Consider the following 21,801-nt stretch of genomic DNA (forward strand, 5'->3'; position numbering starts at 1 on the left):
AACTTGTAACGAATGAATCAACACGTACACGAGAGAGTATAGGCTAGCTAGGTAAATCACTACACAGCCCCGTTTGTTTGCTATCAATAAGTGAGGACGTAGGCGACCTCTACTGGTGATTATGGAACATCACCCAGTATAGGCTACTGCAAACTATAGGCTACTACCCAATGTATTTATTTTATAACAATTAGGAGCTTATTCGGTTTTATATCTCGTATGTAATTAAATGTCTAAAATATGAAATAATTTGTACGGGTGATAATTCAACCCTGTTCACACGTAGGTTTAGTAGTTCTAGTTCCTACCTATAGCAGCAAAAGTTAAGTGAAGTAAGTAGAAGTTTGCTGGCCAGCACTCCCTTGTGAAACATCATTCATTTGGTGTCTGTCTGAGGTCCACGACCACGGGACAACCTGGGCTAGCCTGTGTTGCTGTGCAGACCTATAACAGTGTCGCGGTTCGAGGTTATAAATTGCCCTACAGACAGACAGTATTTACTTACAAATTACACCTGATCGGATTTAAAAATAACTTTGCCTCAAGCTATTGTAGGCGGCGGCGCTACATCAGAAGGAGTTGGCAGACTCGCCCACGCCCAAACATGTGCGCCGATTGCCCGGATCCTTGCGGGGACCAGGAGACAACACACGTGTGCCATGTTTTGAACGCAGAAGAAAAAGAGATGGACAATAACAACAAGCGAGACGTGGCGGTGGCGGTGCGCATTTGTCAAAAAGGCTGCGGACTTTTGCTGCCCGGCCGGGACGACGACATCGCCCAGGGAGGAATAAAGCACAGCTGCGTGGACGCACTTCGTTTGCTCAGCGACGCGCTCGAAGAGAGGAGCGCAGCTGTGGAGCATGAAGCCCGGATGGCGAGGCTCAGGTGGGGCAGGAGGGAGCAGGCGCTCCTGGCCCAGGTGTCAGCTCTCCAGAGCGAGGCGCAGCTCTCTGCCCTGAAGTACCAGCAGAAACTGCACCAGTACATGCTGAACATCAGCAGCATTGCAGAGCAAGTCACGGGGTACTACAAGGTGAGAGAGCAGGGTTGATTGATGATGAGATGTGTGAGGTGTTTGGGTTGCTGCATTTCACTTGTTTAACAACTTTGGTTATGTAGACTAGAGTGCACCCTTAACTCTGTATCTGACAGTATACAAATGTATAACCAAAATGGACCCACTTTAAGTTCCTTGTGTACACTCACTGTCAGAGTTACAGGCTTGTAAGAGTCAATTTAAGAACTCCCCCATGGAGCATCCCCAAAACCTAAGTTTTTCGCAATGAATGTAGAAGACTATTTGCCATGATCTGACTGCCAATAATGTCTTGAATCTTGAATCTTATTATAAACAATAATTATATATATGAGATTAAAGCTAGGTTGACATTGCCGGTGGTAATAGTTGAAATAATTGGCTAAAATGTAGAAAAGTAACAATTAAAAAAAGTAGCAACAATTAAAAAGCTTAGGTGCCATTTAATTAATCATTATTCAGAATCTTGCTTAAGCTCACAATGACAAGTGTAAGTCTGTGATGGGTATGTTCCCACCTTTCATGTTGTGGTGAGGAATTTCATGTAGGCTACAAAAAGTACAAATGTATGTCTGCGATTCAAATAAAGTTATCATAATGGCTTTACTGGCTTTACCTACACACGGTATTCCTCTTCGAATCATCGGAACAGAGATGTCAGTACAGTATTTTAATACATCTTTGTATTGTGTGCCATTATGTTGTGGATCTGTTGTTTTTCTTTGCTGTTGACCAATAATGACTCGAGTTACATTGAATTGAATATGAGGTCAAATGAATGCAGCTTTTGTTATTTTTGTCCTGTTGATTAAGGGTGATTTAAGAATAACTGAAGAGGGGAAGAGCACTCCATCAAAGATAGCAACTGGTGCAGAGCAGGAACCCAAGCAACGACACAAAACACCTGAGGTAAGAGAAAAATCACACCCGTGTGAAGTGAGGGGCGATCTTATCGTACATCATCATACATCGATTATCCCATTCCGGCCAATCACAATTTGCATCCTCACCTTCGTCATCAATGTTTGTGTTATGCAATGTTTGTTTTTACACAAACACTCAAAATTGTCCATTCATTGTCAATGTCATTTAATGTTTGTGTTTCATACACTAAAAGCTCAAAAACAGTACAGTCACACAGGCCATTGATAAGTGTCTCCTCAGTCAGCAAAGAGATCCAAGGAATTGCCCGACAGGCCAGGGCCTCTCAATGGCGATGGATGTTGATTTAACAGTTTTTGTAATTAGTGAGTTGATGTCTTCTATAAAGACTTAGAATGACCCATAATTAGTTAAAATAACGCTACTGCATCTTCCAGCACTTAAAAAAAGAAAGATTCACCTTCTACTTTTCCCTGGAATTGCAATGCTATTTGTGAATGATTTCATCCAGAGCTTTTTACAGTATGCACATTTTCCTCAGCATGAGCTGGAGCTCAGTGGGAATCTATCCATAACCGTAGTGGCACAACTCTATTGAACTGCTGATAATGTTGTTGATATTCAAAACGATAATTTTTATTCATTGAGCAAAATGGGAACGTTATTAATTTGAATGATAAAGTTGTTTATCATTCAACATTATTAGTCCAAATATCAACGTTATCCGTGAAAATATCAATGTCGACTGATGTTTATATTAACTGGTTAATACTAGGACTGGGAAAAGCACCTCCAAGCACAGCAGGTTAATGGGGATTTAGCAGTGCTGTGGTGCAACCCAGCTACCAGACTACCTTTGAGCAAATGTTGACTTTGGGATTGGATGCACAGTGTACACTATTGAGTGGTAGCAAATCCCAGACTAAAAAAAGCTTACAGAAGGTAATCTCACCTCACACCCCGTTGTTTGTCATTAGCCTGGAGGGGTGTGTGTGTGTGTGTGTGTGTGTGTGTGTGTGTGTGTGTGTGTGTGTGTGTGTGTGTGTGTGTGTGTGTGTGTGTGTGTGTGTGTGTGTGTGTGTGTGTGTGTGTGTGTGTGTGTGTGTGTGTGTGTGTGTGTGTGTGTGTGTGTGTGTGTGTGCAGTGTTCATATGTTTAGCCTATTTCATCACCATAGGGACTTGTTCAACACCATTAACCAGTTAAGCCATACTTTGTCATAATAATAATGACAAATAGCTAAAATAGCCAGACAGTGGCAGACAGGCAAATAGCCCATCTACAAGTGTGAGCTTGTATAGGTGCTATTTTAGCTTTTATGTTGAAAGTTTGGTGTTGTAGGTTTTCACATGATGACCAAAATAGGGGCACCTACGTACTGTGACTCTGTATCTACTATCTACTGCTATTTATATGTTGTCTCTACTTGTACAAGGTGCATATTCTGCATTGTTTTATTTGACACTGTATTATCTGACATTGTGTCTTATTACATAACTTAGCTTTTTCTTATTTATCTATGTGTTACCATTATGACTCTTTTCTTGAAACTGGAAAACATTAGTTGGTTGTACAGATAATTATTCTTTCACACTGTTTCCCACCTTTAAACTTGTGATGTGAAGATGAAGTAGAACTAAGGAGATTGGAGGAATGACCATACATGCACGCTAATGGCTGTTTCATTTGTAAGACAAGTCAACAGTGTTAACCAACATTAATAGCGTACTCATATCTTTGTCTGTCAACATTATGTACATGCATAAAACAGCATTTAGACCTCCTGGTTTTTGGCCAGAGTGCAGAGGTGAAAGGTGCATCTAAAGAGTGGTCTTCTTTGACCTGGTCTTTGGGTCACAGCAGATCTTGTGTCATTTCTTCGAAATGTCTTCAATGGCTCCTCTGGATGTTTTTCTGGGTGTTGTCTTCCCTTGGGTAAACTCAGGGGTTAAACATGCCTTATCGCGTTTCGACTCTGAATATCACTGCATCCTAACAGTAGTAGTAGAGCGTGACTACGGTGACTATACATGGGCAGGTCTTGGAGCAGGGTTGTAGTTGACAGGTAACTGAGGTCTGTTTGATTTATTGAATACTTTATTAGTCAGAAGTGTAAACGGCAGGTTTTCTCTTCCTTTCCCTGTAATGTCTGTGTGAACCCAGGGGTCTGTTGAGGGGTTTCTTAAAAACAATAAAAGGGAACAAAACAAATAAATGTGTAGACATTAAGGCTAAAAGGATAATAATAAAAAGTCCTGGGGACTTGTTTCATTGCGGTCCATTATATAAAATTTAAATTTACAAGATAATACATGTCGTCAACAAATACAGTATGTACAAATGAGAAAATGAGCGGCTGTGAGTGACACCTCCTTTCAATGTTTACATTGACCTTCCCTTGTGTTCTCCTGATGTTTTTTCAGGCCAATTTATAAAGAAAGCAGTGATTCACATCCTTTAATGTCGGGGCATTCCACATTTTGGTGGTAGAGCACTGCAGTAGAATGAGAGCTTTCTCATGTTTGTTCTAGGTCGGAAAGAGGAAGGACATACAAGCCAAGTGTCCCTCCTGCATTTAACCTGGGATGTTGCGATTACGTGGTCGGTGTACTGTACACAGTACTACCCACTCATCTACCCACACGCCCCCATATACCGTAATTAACGGGAATAAATATAACCACCACACTCCTTGTGTATTGGGAGGCATACGGACAGGGTCTATGGAGCCCCCCCTTTGTGTCCCGTCTGTACATGCTATGCAAGTCCAGGACAATACAAGGGTAACAAATTGCAATAATTGGTGTGAACATGACATTTTGCAGTGTAACCACTTTGCACAGGGTTGTGAACAACCCCTTACGCAAGACTACAGTATTATGCAAATGTCATTGAATTGCAGAGCACGGTCTGCATGCCGATGAGTAATTGATGGACTAAAGTTGATTCAGTCTGTATCTATCTGCTATTGAGCAATTGTTGTCCTAGACGACCTGGAAAATTGTTATTAAAAGCTCCCTTGCGGCTTTTAATGCCAAACAATAATAGCTTTTCTATCCCTGAGCTCAAGAAGCAAAAGTTGTGTGTCTGTAATTGATCTCTGTTTTGCCTGGCTGGGCCAGAGGTCAGGTTTGATGACTTTAATCATGCTAATGGTCACATCGAATTATATACATGTTAAATTGCCAAGAGCATGCTGTGAGTACGATAGGTGTTTGTTTGATTAATTAACATCGGGTTCATGGGTATTGTGCATCTATTGTCAGACCTCATCTCCAGGTTTTTTAAAAACACTCTAATGTGTACTTAATCGTTTTCTCTCTCTTCCTTTTTCATTGTATTTCCTAAATGGATTTGCCAATACCACTGCAGTGCAGTTCTTCATCAAATGCACTTTGTCAGAGAAGTGGTAATCTTTCTGTCTGCCAGAACAATACAGGGGATGGAGTGTCTGATTAAGGGGATTGTGTTGCTGACATTTAAAGGCAGTTATAGCCTTCCCACTATGTAATGTATTACCTTTGTAAGCTTTGGGGAAACAAAACTAATTGGTGTGCTGACTTGTATAGTGAAATGGACTGTGGAGCGGCTATACCTTGCCTTGCTTTAAACATGATTAAAGCTAGTTTAATCTATTGTTTAAAATGAGAGAGAGAGAGAGAGAGAGAGAGAGAGAGAGAGAGAGAGAGAGAGAGAGAGAGAGAGAGAGAGAGAGAGAGAGAGAGAGAGAGACTTTTACTGTACTGTAGGTTGCAGTGGTTTCTTAATACATGACTCAAGCTGTTTTCCTCATGGTCTCACAATGAATACAGTTGAGAAGTGAGTCAGTCAGTTGTCCTGCTACGTTGAAGAAGAAGAATGGTGTCACGGCAAGTTTCCTTTTTGTTTTCTTTTTACACATTTGCAGCTAGAAAAGGTGCTGTAAAACATAATATCCCTAACGTTTGCCCACGCAAATGTGCCCCTAGTTGAAACCAGATGAACACACAGATTAAACCATAGTGAAACTTAAAACAGTCCCACTCCTATTCCGAGGAGCCAAGAGCCATGCACTTTAGCTCAGAGTCAGCTGAAAAGTCTGAGTACTGAAGCACATTCTCCCCCAGAAATACACTTGCATAACTTGATAATGGGCAGTTCCTTTCAACATACTATTCCCAGAGCTGTTGACAATGTCTGATGGATTTTCACCACCGTAGGAAAAGGTAATGCTTCGTTTAAATGTCTTCATACATTACAGAGACCAGACTGTCTGCCGCACTAATGCTACTCCAGAGGAGGACCATTTGACAGAAACAATCGGGCCTTTTCACCTGTCTGAGAGTGGGAGTACAGTAGCCGTGACTGCTCTTCGTTGGTAATGGATGACAGGGGTGGTGGCGTGGCTGGGGGTGGGTACTACGTTATGGAACGGAGAGTGGTGAGCCTACAGAACTCGAGTGTCATCAACATCCAATCTTGTGCGACAGGAGAGAGGGAAAGCAGGCTATTTCGTTTGGGACCTGTAACACAAGATGACAAGTACAGATTGCTCTGTGACAACAAGAGAGGAGAGAGATTTATGACCCCCACTTTCATGTCACCTGATTTGATTCGTCTTTGTTTTTTTGTTTGGTTTTCTTGCCAAGTCCCCAAACAGAAGAAGATAATGATTGCTGATAAACAACAGAATACCACTCCCAGGCTGAACTTGGCTGCTGAATGTTGAAGAAACAAAACAGGGAAAAAAAATCCAATTTAGCTGCAGGGGAGATATTGAAAAATCGTCACTTTACTGTGTACGTACGCACGTGTGTGTGTGTGTGTGTGTGTTGCAGCAGAGAGGCGCAGCTATCAGACACACAGTAGTTTGTTGTCTTCTTTATTGATATCACTGCTGAGACTGTCCATATAGACTAGACAGAGCAGAGGCATGTCCTGTCGTCGTTCCAATTCCCTCGAGGTTGCCGTCAGCATAAAGCCAGTGCTGAAAAAGAAAATATAGCATGTTTGATGCACACGTCATCAGTTTGGTTCCGTTCTCCAACCAATCATCTTCAAAATGTGAGCGCGCCTGCCCTCCAATACGGTAGTTCCTTCCTTGCTAACATGTCCGTGAGAGAGTAAAATGTAGATATTCTAATCTAGTATGTTCTGTGTCGTTTAACCCCCGAGAGGTATCTTCTGTACCTGTTCTGCTCTGATGACGATGTCAGTTGTGCATGCTGTGAATTGGAATGTTGACCTAAGTCATCTGTCCGTGTGAAAGACAGCTCTATTTGCCAATTCCCACGTCTTCAACACGTGCGTCTTCAACATGATGTTAAACTTCATTCGAACCTTGGTTCTAGAATAAGTTTAGAGATAAGGGGTAAGGGGTGGCTCAAGAAATGGCCCTAAATGTAAATATTGAGATCTGTTTCGAGAGTCAATGGAAACGCTATACTGCTGATTTTCTCACTCACAGAGCACAAAAACAACAGTAAAAGACTATACTTTTTTCCTTTTGTGGGACTTATGTATCACTTGTGTATCATGCTCAGACAGCTATACGACCCAATTTCTACCAAAGTTCACTAATGCTTTGAAACCACTTAAACCCTATAATTGACCGGGGTCATCCAGGGGTCTATACTTTTCCCCTCTCTACAACAAATGTCCTCACTGAAAATAGCCGATCTACTATACAGTACTGCATACAGTACGTGTTGCAACGCAATGCGGTGTTGTGAGCTTGTAGATCATCTGCAATTTTCATCCTGATTAGCGATGCCTAGGGTTCATTATGGTTAATAATTACTCTGCTGTATGTATAACCGAATGCCATAAGCATCAAATGGCAGGATTCATACTGTATTCATATTCATACTGTATTCATACTGTATTCATATTCATACTGTATTCTTTAGCATCTGAACTGACCTTACACATCACAGTCAAATAGTGAATAATAGCCTCTGTTGGGATTTGATATTTGACATTTATTAGTGATAAAGTACATTCTGGCGCATTCTGGTCTTAACCTCCCCACCATCAAGGGGAACATGTTTTATTATTAACCATTTAAAATGTCTAGATTACTCCAAATCTCTCACCAGGCAATGAATACTTACATGAATTCATTAGTTACAGGAATTTGCGGTGTTTTCCTGGGTGTCGGTTTGGCGAATAAGATGTTATTCCAAATCACAAGGTCCTCTACAAGTTAACCACTTAAGCCTTATACTTTGCTGTGCGTCGAATAACGAACATCACCGATCTACACACTCACAATTGTTCACCTATAATGACATTAACCAAAATAGGGATCTAGCCAGAGTTCATGTGGTCAAAACAGATACCGGAATTAGTGTATTCTGAATTCCAGGAGTGGTCGGTTTACCAAACCAATGAGAACTTTGAAGGGTACAGTACATGCCCAAGTGAGTTGTGGCTTGGCCTGTCATTGTGTGTGTGTGTGTGTGTGTGGCATTGTGTGTGTGCGTGCATGCATGCATGCGTGCGTGCGCATGTGCGGCTGTGTGTTGACTCTACCAGTCCAGTTCTGTTGTTTTAGGCAGAAGTGTGAAACAGGAAGCCATTCCACTAAAGACCACCCGCTCATAAAGAGGAGCACTCTGGGTAAATTTGCCTCTAACTGCTGAAAGGCCCTTTTTAGAATGCTGATGTTGATGATGTTGGTTTACTTGGCCTGTGGACGCCTGGAGTATAAATCATGGAACAGAACTGTTGACCTGAACTTGAACTAGAAACCGCTCTGATTGCTGTCTAAAATCTATGGTTTTCAAGTTAAGGACCCCCAAATTGTGACCAATTTAGCTGGGGACTCCCCCCTGGAACTCCCCCACGTTAACCCTGGTCAATGGTTCACAAAGTGGTAACTTTGTGAACATAATATGCTCCTGAAGTTTCCCAAGTGATTTTTCTTCCCGTACAATACAGAGATTAAATGCACTTTGATGAAATCGATGTATTGATTGAGAACACCTACTGTAATTGAAGGAGAAAACTGGCACATTACCGTGGCTGTGGCTGTATACGTAGTTCAATGTTGTTTTTTGTCACTTAAAGGTATATTCAGTGATTTCACTTAATTCAAATATCACTTATTTTTTTGTTTTGTTGTGATAATCCTCCCTACTATAGAGTGTGCTGGCCATATAAGGAGTTCCTCCCTGTCCCCAGTTAACCCCTGGGGGTCAAAAAACCTTAGGTTTCGTTTTTGACTCTCTATCCTGATTGGACGAAAGGCTGGGTCCCACAGCCAAAAACGAAACCTAAGGTTTTTTGAGTGAAATCACTGAATATACCTTTAAAACTACCTGTATCAACATAGCAAGTTCACTCACTATCTGCTATTTCTTGTATATATGCAGAACTTGCCTCAACAGTGTGGAGAGAGACTGATATAAAATATTAAAGTAAAAAGTGAAGGAAAATAAAGGCCACATTAATGACGCTGGATAATGAAAGTTTTAAAACAATACAGTATGATGACTATATTGATTATCTAATTGAAACCTTTATTTCTGTGATGTCCATTATGACCATTGAGACCTTTCTCTTTTGCAGTGGAACCCTGCATAAAAAACGTTTCCAGCAAAACAATTTCCCAAAACAATGAATTACATGACATATACAGAATTTATAACTCGGGGAAAATAACTCAATTGCTAAAATACATCCATTTCACTTCAGTGACAACATGACAATTTGCACTCCAGGCAGGTGGATTTGGTTTCTTCCAGCGTCAAATGTACCACTGAATTCGTAAAAGCATCAAAGCGGACAAAGCAATCCAGCTTCAAACTGTCCTGACATGTTGTTCAATACAGATGAAGGCACCTCCAACATAACACCATCCTGTAATCTGGTACAGTGACTTGAGATTATAATGGACAGAATTCAAAGGGAGTTTAGCAAGCAGCACTTTATAAACAAACAAAGTAATATGATGCTAAGATCAAGGGATCTACCACTCTACTGAATTATATAGAGTGCGTTGTGTTTGGCTACAGTATATTATGTACGTTTGTTATCCTGCAATGTTACCCTGCATTTTGCAAATTACAAGTGCCAGCTTTTCTTTCCTCAGAAGTAAAGGTGTACCAGATGGCCTTCTAAACAATGAATATGGAATGTTTTTTACTTTAAATTGGCAAACTGAGGCAATAGTGTGTTATTTAAAATCTATTTCTTTTGACTGTGTGTCAAATGCTCTTAGAGAAGTTGGAGAGCAAGTATTTTGAATAAGCAGCGCTCACTTGTTCAATGACAACTGCATATTCAGCAAGAAAATACGGATACATTTTTGTCTCACTTCACACACTGTGTGTGAGTGCGCGTGCGTGCGTACGTTGAGTTGCGTATGGAACCAATTGGAGTTGCACAGCCAACATTCTGCAGTGGTTGGAGTTAGTCTGCCTTCTATTCCATTGAGAAGCGAAGCGGGTGGTCAGGGAGGACACCACTTGTAGACAATGTCAGTAGTTATTTAAAGCAAACGACACACACCGACTTGGACCAATAGATGCAACACCATCTTTATTGCAGTTTGGACATCGTTGCAATGACCCCTCTCCGCCGCGGGAGAGAGGGAATGACAACATGAGTCAGAACACTTCATCACCCCAGTCAACCATGAGGAGAGATCCTCTGCTCTGTTCACACCTTCATGGTTAAGAGTCTGCACCCACAGAGGTCCAAACATCTGGAAAAGATCCTTGTGTCTCAGAACCATAAACCAGAAGATGACTGATGAGCTTTCAAGCTTACGTTCTGGTGTGGTGGTGGTTTCAGTCAACTCACTGTAAAAGACACCACTGATGCACAACACGAGTCTTTCTTGAGACCCAAAAGGATAAATTGTTACGGCGTGGCTCCTTGGAGCCAAGCCGTGTAGAAGTGGGTCTGGGAGTCTGGGACTTACAGTATCTCGCAAGGTATAGGAGCAATCGGTGCCAAATTTAGAGTGAAATCTTAAATGGACACTCTGTACAATGCAGTGCATACACAGTAAAGCACATACAAAGCACACACACACGCACTTGCACGTGTCTGTGTGTGCACACATACTCAAATGTATGTACACGCTTGCACACAGCTGGCACAAATCATATGCCGTTAGCCCTGGTCACAACTCATGGCACGGAAGGTTGTGCCACACACACAGGTTCTCGTGCAACCAGAGGCTCTCGTCTTTGTCTGCATTGAGAACATATTGCTTTGTTGTTATGTGATTCACCAGCTAAACAGCTGTGGTTGCCTCGAAAATAAGACACCCCCTCTGTTCCCATCCTCCCATCTCTGGGGGGGGACGTGTTACTCACTGACCTGATGGCTTTTGAACTCTCGCAGGCCTACTGATTTCTCCCTGGCTTGATAAATATGTGGCTCAACCTACAGCTGCTACAAAGGAGAGTGTAGTGAAAGCCCTGAGTGTGTGTACACACACACACACACACACACACACACACACACACACATTCACTTCACGATGTGGTGTGCACAAAACATGCATTTATATAATCTACACACGCGTGCACTCAGAGATACACATACGTGGCCGCTTTCATCTAGCTGTTTGTAATTAGTGTCAAAGCAAGTTAAGATGTGGGCAGACCTGATGATGTGTGTGTCCTGTGGTGATGCTCTCCTACCAAGTTAAACTGCGGGTGGCCAGTGCCAATAGAATGCTAACAAAACTCAAGTATTACATCAGAGAATTCAGGATTGTGGCCAACACTGAATTTTCCATGGGGATGAACACATCGTAAGAGGCACTGGGCTCTGACACAGTTAAAACCCTAATAGATCATCTTGGAAATGTGGTGTGCTTTCAGTTACCCGCACACTAGGCTTGCCACTTGACCTTTCAAATAGGAATAGACTGTGTGCATAAGAGTAGTCCATGGTTCCAGAAGGTTGTGGTGGCGGCGGTACTAGGGCTGTCCCTTTTTAAATGATCGGAATCGGATCGGGAGCAAAAATAACGTGATTGGGACATCCCTAGGTGGCGCCATAGTCTCGGCATCAGATGTAAACAGGAATCGCATAGGTGTCAGGTGTTTCTGGTTCAAATCTGCTGGTGAGCCAATCACACAAAGCTATGGGAAAATGAGCAGGAAACACAGGACTACAGTTATGCACAGAGCATATAGAAAACATTCGTACTGTTGCATACAATGAAATGTAAGTGCCACTCTTGATTGGTGTTTTTAAAACACACTACAGTACTACATGGTCTTGCCCAACATAAATCCGAAGACATCCCGCACTCTGACCAGACCTACTCTGAATTGACCTACTGTACTGGTTAGGTCAGCTCAGCTCAGTGGCTTTGTGGTTAGAGTGTCCTCCCTGAGATTGGGAGGTCGGGTTCGATTTTCAGGCCGGGTCATACCAAAGACTATAAAAATGGGACCTAATGCCTCCCCTGCTTGGCACTCAGCATTGGGTTGGATTGGGGGTAAGTCCCTGCGACATACTAGCATCATGTCCAGGGGGTGTACTTGTACGTCAAGCTGTCTCACGCTACCGAAACAAGAGATAGGTTCCTGCCCTGTGGGCCACATGGATGGATAACGGCAAGGCTTACTTACTTTACTGATTAGGTGTGACTATTTGCAAATGAGGTGGAAACATTCTGGTAAACATTCAGAACATTTACAGAAATGTATCACGTTGAGTGATACCAATCTTTACTGCAAATGTTATTGCAGGGAACTTTAAAATGCAAATGCAATCCTAGATGAAAAGGTCTTTGTGGTCCTGAGGCACCTGCAGTGCCTCTCATCCTCCAAAAAAAAAGAAAAAAGCTGATCTGCAAGCTCACAATGAAAATGGCTATTCATTCACAGGGAAAGTTTCCAACTTTGAATATACCCCAGAATGTAGCCACCCCTAGCTAGGTGTGACATCATCAAATCGCTGTACGTATGTGCAGCCCATGTATGTACAGCTAGCATTATGATTGCCTATGCTGTGTGTAGACAGGAGGATTAGGCCTTAATTACACGGCGAGAGGCTGCTTTTCAGTGAGAGAGAGGCAGCTTTCCAGTATGTTGAGGGACCAGTGTGGTGCATTTAGAGAGGTGTTGAGGAGAGGGATAAGCTGGGTGTAATATGCCAGGTGCGTCTGTGGTATTAGCAGCCGTTGGCACGTCGGTGTACGACTGCCAAGTCCAGGGATCAGAAACAAATCCACCCTTTGAGTCGTCTCTCCTGTTTCATGTCCGAGCCCAACGCTGGCTGAGAGGAAGACAAACAGTAGAGCGTTCTGTGCTTCTCAAACACACGTACATACATCCCGGAGTGTGAACGCGAGTAGGAATTGGGATGCAATCTTTCATCAAACTGGAATTATATCATTGCTATGGGGTGCTCAGCCAATCAAATCATCAATATGGGGTACACAAACGCACAAAGCTGGGCAAAGGAGGGCCCTCAAAAACATGTTTCTCCATAATTCGATGAATTGATAATCAATAGAATAGAAACCCTAGCATCCCTAATCTTGGGCGAGCATTTGGTGTAGAGAGAATAAAGGAGGGGCCTGTTATAGGTTCATAGGTTCTGTATTCATAATACCCCATCCAGCTATTACACTGGCCTGGTGGTAATAGCTGGAGAACTCCGCTCAACTTAAGTATAAGGTTTAATTGGTTAACCCAGAGCAGCCCAGTCGGCAGAGAAAAAAACGTTACCATTGTACGTTTATGCATTCACAGCTTCACAGATAGTTTTCTGACAATCTTGACATTTTGAGGCAGGTGCTCTGAGCCTGATTGAGTGCCCGCGCTGAGCGATTGCTGAAGACTCGGCACTGTTGAGTTGCATACTGTATGTACATTTAGAGGTGCTACAGTTACGAACTAGAAATGCACTCTCTTGAGATGCCAACTTGCGCCTTGCACACAAGTAGGCCAAGTATGACCTACTTGTGCGCCATAAAGTGCGCTCACCACTGCTGGTACGACTGCTGCTCTGAGTCCTAAAGCTCTCTGCTGCTGTCTGCGTACGTACGACTGCTGCTCTGAGTCCCTATAGAGCTCTCTGTCTGTTGTTTGACTCTGTGAAAGAATGGCAGTTTCTACCAAGCCCCGAAATACCCATGTGTGTCTTAAAGAATAGGCGAAAGGTTTCCATAATAACGAAAATAGCTGATCTACAAGCTCACAACACGCTGACGCTTTGTGAGCTTGTAGCCATTTTTTTTCTTTTTGGTTCATAAAATCAGTATCTGTGGTTTGCAGAAACAGACAATATCAAAGTGTAAAAATTGGACCCGTAAGAGTTAAAATGTACTGCACGTGTCCTGTCATGCAGGGTACATTGGTGAATGCACACAAACACGGACACAAACAAACACGAACGAACACACACATCTTGAATTATCCCTGGCACAGTTATAAAGAAATAATAATGAGAGTTTGCATTTCATTCCAGCATGGCATATGGGGAGGAGATTTGATAGCTGGCGGGATACCTTTGTGATGCTGACAGTCGGGAATCTCATACAAAGAAAGTGAGGTTCTTATCTGCATAATTATTTCTACTCATCTCCTATCTCTCAGGATCTCAGGTCCTGATTTGACCCCCCTACCAGCAAACAAAGCACAAAAATGGCTTCTGCACACTGTCTCAGCAGCATAACGTAGGCTCTGAAAGGCCCTGTAGTCTGCCTCATAAAAGCAAAGCTCTTCCAGAGACACTGCTTCATGAATATGCATCTGCTCTGTTATTTACTGCTCCGAGACTTTGCTAATCCTATTCAGTGGTTGAATAAGTAATCCTTTATCTTCAAAAAAGGTGCAATGCCACACAATTCACATTTTCATTTTATTTCATTAAAAGTACAAAAGTATTGGCATCAAAATATACTTACAATACCAAACTAACATAATAATTATACAGAATGGCCCATTTCACATTATATTATTTGTTATATCTACCGGTAAAAGACGCCTAAAGGGCGAGGTTGCGTGCACGCATCTGCCTCGTTGACAGCAGACTGCTGAGCGGGCACTGGCGCTTTGGCATGGGGGGGTCAGATCAACATGAATGAATGAATTCTGTACTGGCTATATAAGGAGCATGTCTTGAGTGTACAGGGTTTACAGGGTGTTCTGACATATGGAATGTCATAACAGGTCAGCTCCATACAGTATATGGCGATCTAAGGGTGGTAGCGGGGACATTCTCTTGAGTATACAGGGTTTGATGAGAGCCCAGGTAGGGCCCGCCTTAATTTCCGTGGCCTGTTGAGAACTCTTTTTGCCGGCTGTACTAATAACTTTGGGGCAGGCCCGTCTAGAGTTTGAATGGACAGGTATAAGTCAAAAGGGAGACATCAAAGAGGAAGGATGGATGGGGAAGGATCAACATATGGAATGAACAGGTTCTGACATATATCCATATATGGAGATCTAAGGGTTTGAGGTCAGATGTAGAGTTGCTGGCCAATATTGATGACATCAGGGATCTAACTGCGATAGCAGGTCGCATTTACTATGACATCAGAGATATCCATCCCTGATAATGTCACGTGATGTCATGATGACCTGGGCAGTGCACCATATAGGCCTATGTGGGCTTGCCTGGAGTGACCAACCAACCAACACACACACTGACGGGAAATGTTAGATTCCATAGTTAACTGCGACCTGCAGTCGCAAAAAATTCACAACATCTCTGTCTGTCTGTCTGACTTTCCTGTGCATAACTCGGGCGCTGTCTGACCAATTGACCTCAATCTTGGCGTGTGTCCAGATGACCCGCGGGGGTGTGCAGTCTGACCAACGGTTTCAGAGAAACGAGAAACCACAGAAATCTGTGTCAGCAGTGAATTCTTGACGACATCAGGGATCCCTGATTCCCTGTATCTCCATATTTAGCCGCTTGTCCGTATGGTAGTGGGTACCGCACTGGGTACTCTGAGAACGGGTACTCTGACACAAGTACAACAGGTATTGCATACGGGTGGGGCATGCATCCCAACTTGCATCGTTCCCAACCTGCATCATATAGTGTATGTAGTTATGTAGCAGAATCCAGTTAAGTGAACGTTTCGTGAAGATTCTTGTAAACCATGTTTTTTCTGTTCTATGGACCCTAGAGGACACAAAAAAAACGGTTTACATTTTTTCCCCCCACCCTAACAATATTTTATCACCATGGCAATACATGGCAATGTGTAGCAATATTTCGTGTCTGTCTGTATTTCTGTCGACATCATATCTCCAAATCTGCCAGGCCGATTTACACCAAGGAGTGGTCCAGGAGTGTATGATGTGCTGTAGAAGACCCCCAAAAAAGATCACCACGATCGGCCCATAGGTGGCGCTATAGCAACAAATTCAAAAGGCAAATTTATGACTATTCACAAACTACTTGTCCAATTTCAATGAAAATGACTGGGTTCATGCACCAAGGGCTTCTGCACAATCCATGCAAATGTGATCATAATACACCCATAGATGGCGCTCCAGGCTCCAGTAACCCATTTAAGAAGTAAATGCATGAGCTTCAAAAATTACCAGAATGATTTTCATGAAATTAAACAAAGGATGAAGACACTGCTTTTAAAAGTGCACAAAGCAATATTTATTTATATAATCAACAATAACTTAAAGCTTCACCATGCTTGGGTGTGTTAATCTGGTTATGAACAAGATTCATAAAGGAGAAGGTGCCATTTCTGGCTTAACCACTGATCCTCAGGGTCTGCTGAAATACTGTCTGAGTACCCCAGTACTAGCAAGACTGGCTGGTGAAACTGAGCGCCTACTTAACATAGCTGATGCCAACCCAAAGAAGCATCACCAACACTCAGCAACTAGAAATGCACGACAGGAGAAATCTGTGAAACAACTCAAGGATGTGTTGACCAGCGCAAACCCCTTCTGTCCTCCAGAAAACGATGATGAAGTTGAAAATAAGTTAGTCAACTTTGTTTCCAAACAAATAATGACAACAGCAGTGCAGAGCCATGTCTTGGACATTGGGTTACGAGGGAGCAGAGCACTTGAAACTTTTGTGAATGAGAGGGTCAGAGGGGAAAAGAACATGTGGGACAAAATGACGAAGCTGAAGTATCTGACCTGGAAAGATGGATGCAAAACTATCAAGCTTAAGGCATCATCTGAAATAGTCAGCTTGAAAGCAACAAACTCCTTGTTTGTTCGCTTGCTTCTCGTTGCCAAGTCCTCAAGAGAACTGGACCTGCAGAACATTGTGGGAACACACACATTTGCTGATCACAATGCCAGCTTAATTAAGTCTGATGGTTCTCTGTTGCAGACTACAGCCAAGTCTGCCCTCATCCATGAATTGGAAGGAGTGGTTTCAGAGATGGAATCTAATGAAGAATCCATAGACATGCAGAGTAGCCCATCTGCAGAAGTGTTGACCAGTATCTTGATTGACGGCATGGCTGTCGTGCAGGAGATGGTTGTTCGGAAAGGTGAAATAAAATGTTGCAGAGATCTTGCAGAATGTTTCACTCGGAGTGTTGACATAAAGGCGCAAGGCTACACAGATCTATACTTGCTATTTGACAACTATACAGTGACAAACTCCATGAAGGACAGAACAAGACATCTCCGTACAGCAGGAAGAGCACAAGAAACAAATAGAGGATAACACACCAGTCAAAGACTTCAAGGCTTTCCTCGGAAGCAAGGAAACCAAGGCCAACCTCGTCCTCTACCTTGCACAAAAAGCTGTTGATCTTTGCAAGCTACCAATCACAACACACACACAAGGGTGTCATGTCCACAAACACAAAAATGGTGAACATCACAAGTACACAAGAAGAGGCGGATATACGTTACTGGTTATGTATGCCGCAGCAGTGAGTCGTTTAGGTAAAATGCCACATATATACTCATGTGACACTGATGTTTTGGTACTTGCCCTTCGAAGGGTACCAGACCTTCAACCAGAGAGTGCAATCATCATGGGCACAGGAGATCAAAGACGGACGATAAAACTCAGACCAATCTACACGGCCATTGGCCCCAAACGAGCAGCCGCATTGCCAGGATTCCACACGCTCACTGGTTGCGATACCACTGGTCACATCCGAGGAAAAGGTAAATCTTCCTGCTTCAAATCGTTCATGAAGACTGGTGATGATGTTCTCCATGCACTTGCTGAACTTGGTGTTGGCCCTCATCCATCCTTGGACGTGTTAGCCGGTTGTGAAAAGTTTGTGTGTCAGCTCTTCAAACCTGGGTTTGAATCAGCTGAAGTACTTCGGTGGCACATGTTTAAACAGCTCAAGGGCAATCAGGGTGTTGAAAAGATATGTCCAACAATTTACAATTTAGGCATTTAGCAGACGCTCTTAATCCAGAGCGACTTACATTTAAGCAAGAACAAAAGCATGGGAATACATCACATAAAAGCATTTATCATGAAACATGCGTAAGCTAAGAAAGTAACAGTGGAATATCTATATAATGAAACTATACATACACTATACATATAAACTATACATATTTACTACTATGCTATACATATGTACTATGGCGTGCTATGACTATATACAATACAATTATAGTGCTGTCTACATAACATGCTATAAGTCTGTGTCAAATGCTATCTAAGCCAACAGAAATGCTATCTAAGGGGTTAGGGTAAGTGCTATGGGCCATGATGGATCCAACGCAAGGGTCCATCGTCGAACACATTCTGCGAGCACATTGGCAAGCCAATGTATGGGCACAAGACATCGTTGCTGAGCCACAGGTTTTAGATCCACTTTCTTTAGGATGGAAGCAACAAGATGATGGAAGGTGTGTCCCTGTAGTCTCAAAGGTTCCACCTGCACCAGAGGCCGTTGTTGAACTCGTCAAGTGTGCATGTGTTGCCAGCAAGTGTAGCGGCCGCTGTTCTTGCAAACTTAATAACCTTCCATTCACAGAGCTCTGCAAATGTGAGACTGCTGAGGGTTCATGTGATAATCATACAAAAGATGATGCTGAGAGTGATGACGATGATACCTACAGTGATTCTTTGTACAGTTGAGCATGACACGTTCGTAAATAAACCCTTTGATTTGAAATAAAACTGTCCGTTACTGATTATTCAAGGTTTTTGTGGAAAATTGGTCAGGTAGCACCTTGTGAAATTGCATATTGAATCTGTTGTTGTAGCGCCACCTATTGGTGGATTGTGGTCAAACTTTCTGGGCTTGTGCTTCAGCCCATGGTACAACAACCTAGCCAATGTCATTGAAATTGGACAAGTAGTTTGTGAATAATCATGAATTTTCGTTTTGAATTTGGTGCTGTAGCGCCACCTATGGGCCGATCGTGGTGACATTTTTATGGGGTCTTCCAGAGCACATCATACACTCCTGGACCACATTTGGTGTAAATCGGCCTGGCAGATTTGGAGATATGATGTCGACAGAAATACAGACAGACACGAAATATTGCTACACATTGCCATGTATTGCCATGGTGATAAAATATTGTTAGGACGGGGGAAAAAATGTAAACCGTTTTTTTTGTGTCCTTTAGGGTCCATAGAACAGAAAAAACATGGTTTACAAGAATCTTCACGAAACGTTCACTTAATTACACAATGACATACACTAATAGTAGACCGGTGGCCCGCGGGTAGCGCACTGGATACTCTAATGTTGCTTTTTACACTGGCAGATACAAAATATACTGAAGATAGAACGCTACACAGCATTATCTGTCACTTTGTAGGCTTCCATTGAAAATTAATGGTAGACTGTATCTTTGTAGCTGCCAGTGTGAACACAGCGTAACAACGGGTACAGCATATACAATGGGTATTGCATAACCGGGTGGGGTCGGGGGGTGGCATGCATTCCCAACTTGCATTGTTCCATGCTCTAATTAGTAATAATTGTAGTAGAGTAAAAAGTACAATATTTGCCTCTGAGAAGTATAACGTATCAAGAAATGTAAATACTCAGGTAAAGTAAAAGTACTTCAAAAATGTAATTAAGTACAGCACTTGAGTAAATGTACGTAAGTTACTTTCCACCACTAATCCTATTATCCCCAAAACGACAGCAACGTCAGGTCTCCAGGTTTAAAGCGTCATCACAGGGAAAATGGATTGGCTTCCTCTTCTAATGGCACACGGTGACGGGAGGACGGGGAGGTGACTGCGCTGTGTTGCGTGACCAAGTAGTGTGTGACAGACTCAGCATGTTTTTATTAAAGCCAGACACAGTAGAGCTGAATGTTTAATTCCATTCAGCCGGCCCGTCTGTCTCCCCTTGCCGCTGTGTCTGACACAGTGTGATCTGACGGATGTATTTTTAATTAGCTAAATGGACTCGCAGAGAATTGGAGTATGAATATTCATTAGCGCTGGCTGTTGTCTTCCAATATATAGAGTTGAGTGTTTTGATCGTAATGTTGCAACACCTCGTGGAACACTGATTGCTTTTATAGACTTTTAATATGTGCTTTGCAATCATTGGATACCCACAATTCGCTAGTGGCATGGCTCTACTTCTGTCATGGAAGTCAATTATGGGGCTATGATTGGACAAAAACTTTAACCAAATTTGGAGTCATGCATCTTGGATAAACGTCATATCAGGGGTTTTAAACTGATTGTGAACCAGGGACCACCACCCTGACCCGAAAGGTGCGTTCAGACTTGGATGGTTGGAGCGGCGCCATTACATACAAAGTCAATGCAAAGACGAGAATTGCGCAAACGGGCGCGGCGCGACCTGGCGCAGCACAAACTGGACGAACAGAGGCGAATCTATATTCAGGTCTGAACACAGCTTAAGAATCAACCTGGGGACCACTATTGTGTTGGGTGGCGATATGGGCATGGTGTGGGGGAAATAACTTTAAATTAAATAATGACGTTTAAGGGCTTAACCGTCTGTTAACTGATTAATTTAACTTATGTATGAGCGAGCAGACAGATTCAATTGATTATGTGCACATTTCCTAATAATGGTGTCTCAACCAGGCAATCGGTACACTTTCCCATGAGAATCTAACTCCCTTTTTCTGTGTTTCTTGACATCCGAACTTCCCATTAACTGAAAACATTGATGCGTCATCATTCGTCACCAGGATAGTGCACTGGTTCCAAATTAGTGGTCAATACAAATAAAAACTTTACTAAATGCATGGTCAGGGACCACATGCAATACCACCAGTGGTCCACGGACCACCATTTGAAAACCACATCAATAGTTTTCAACCAGAGATCTGGGGACCACTAGTGGTCCTTCCTTGACGGCGTTCCAGGTGGTCCCCAGCTAAATGATGATACACATATGTATGTTCATTTTTGTGTGTGTGTGTGTGTGTGTGTGTGTGTAGGGCACACATATACGTATGTTCATTTTTGCGTGCGTGTGCACGCACGCAACCTCCATCACCAACATCAACAAGCTAATTATTGTGAACCATAGCCCGTGATGTTGAGTCAGCATTGAGGTCATAACACTGTTGTCCGTCCCCCCTGCCAGCTGAGAACGGTTCCAATCTGTCATTACTTCTGATTCCATCTCAGCCATCTGATTCCATCTGGCCTCCATGCAGCCTTCCCACGTTGACTACACACTGTTCTCTCTGCGAAATGTGGTTCTTATTAAGTATCATTTGTTTGGTTGATTGGGTCCAAAGCTGGTTGTTCCAAAGCACTGACTTGAGCCCAATTTTCCACCTCCAAATTGTAACTTTAATATCTAATGACATTGCATATTGGAGAAAATGCCAAACTCCACTTTCAGTGCCAATAAAGGCTGAATGTCCCATGAAAGTGTTATTACCGTTCCTCACCAGCAGATGGCAGAAAACACACACTCCCCGCACATTTCCATGTTCTTTGCCAGATAGCTGTTGGCAGGGTGTTGCATGGCGGAGAAATTTAACAAATTG

At 42.7% G+C, this 21,801-nt stretch overlaps 1 protein-coding gene across 1 annotated transcript in view; it reads left to right on the forward strand.

The window, feature by feature from the left end:
* Positions 1-696: 696 nt before the first annotated feature.
* Positions 697-21,801, forward strand: part of LOC310858012 (PDZ domain-containing RING finger protein 4) — a 198,843-nt gene continuing 177,738 nt past the window's right edge. The window contains exons 1-2 of the mRNA XM_083764058.1: positions 697-1,036; positions 1,853-1,948. Of these exons, the coding sequence (XP_083620184.1) occupies positions 875-1,036; positions 1,853-1,948 (258 nt within the window). The 5' untranslated portion in view covers positions 697-874. The remainder of the gene's footprint in view (positions 1,037-1,852; positions 1,949-21,801) is intronic.

This window comes from Protomyctophum parallelum (assembly GCF_964188405.1).
Source record: "Protomyctophum parallelum genome assembly, chromosome: 4".
Lineage (NCBI taxonomy): Eukaryota > Metazoa > Chordata > Actinopteri > Myctophiformes > Myctophidae > Protomyctophum > Protomyctophum parallelum.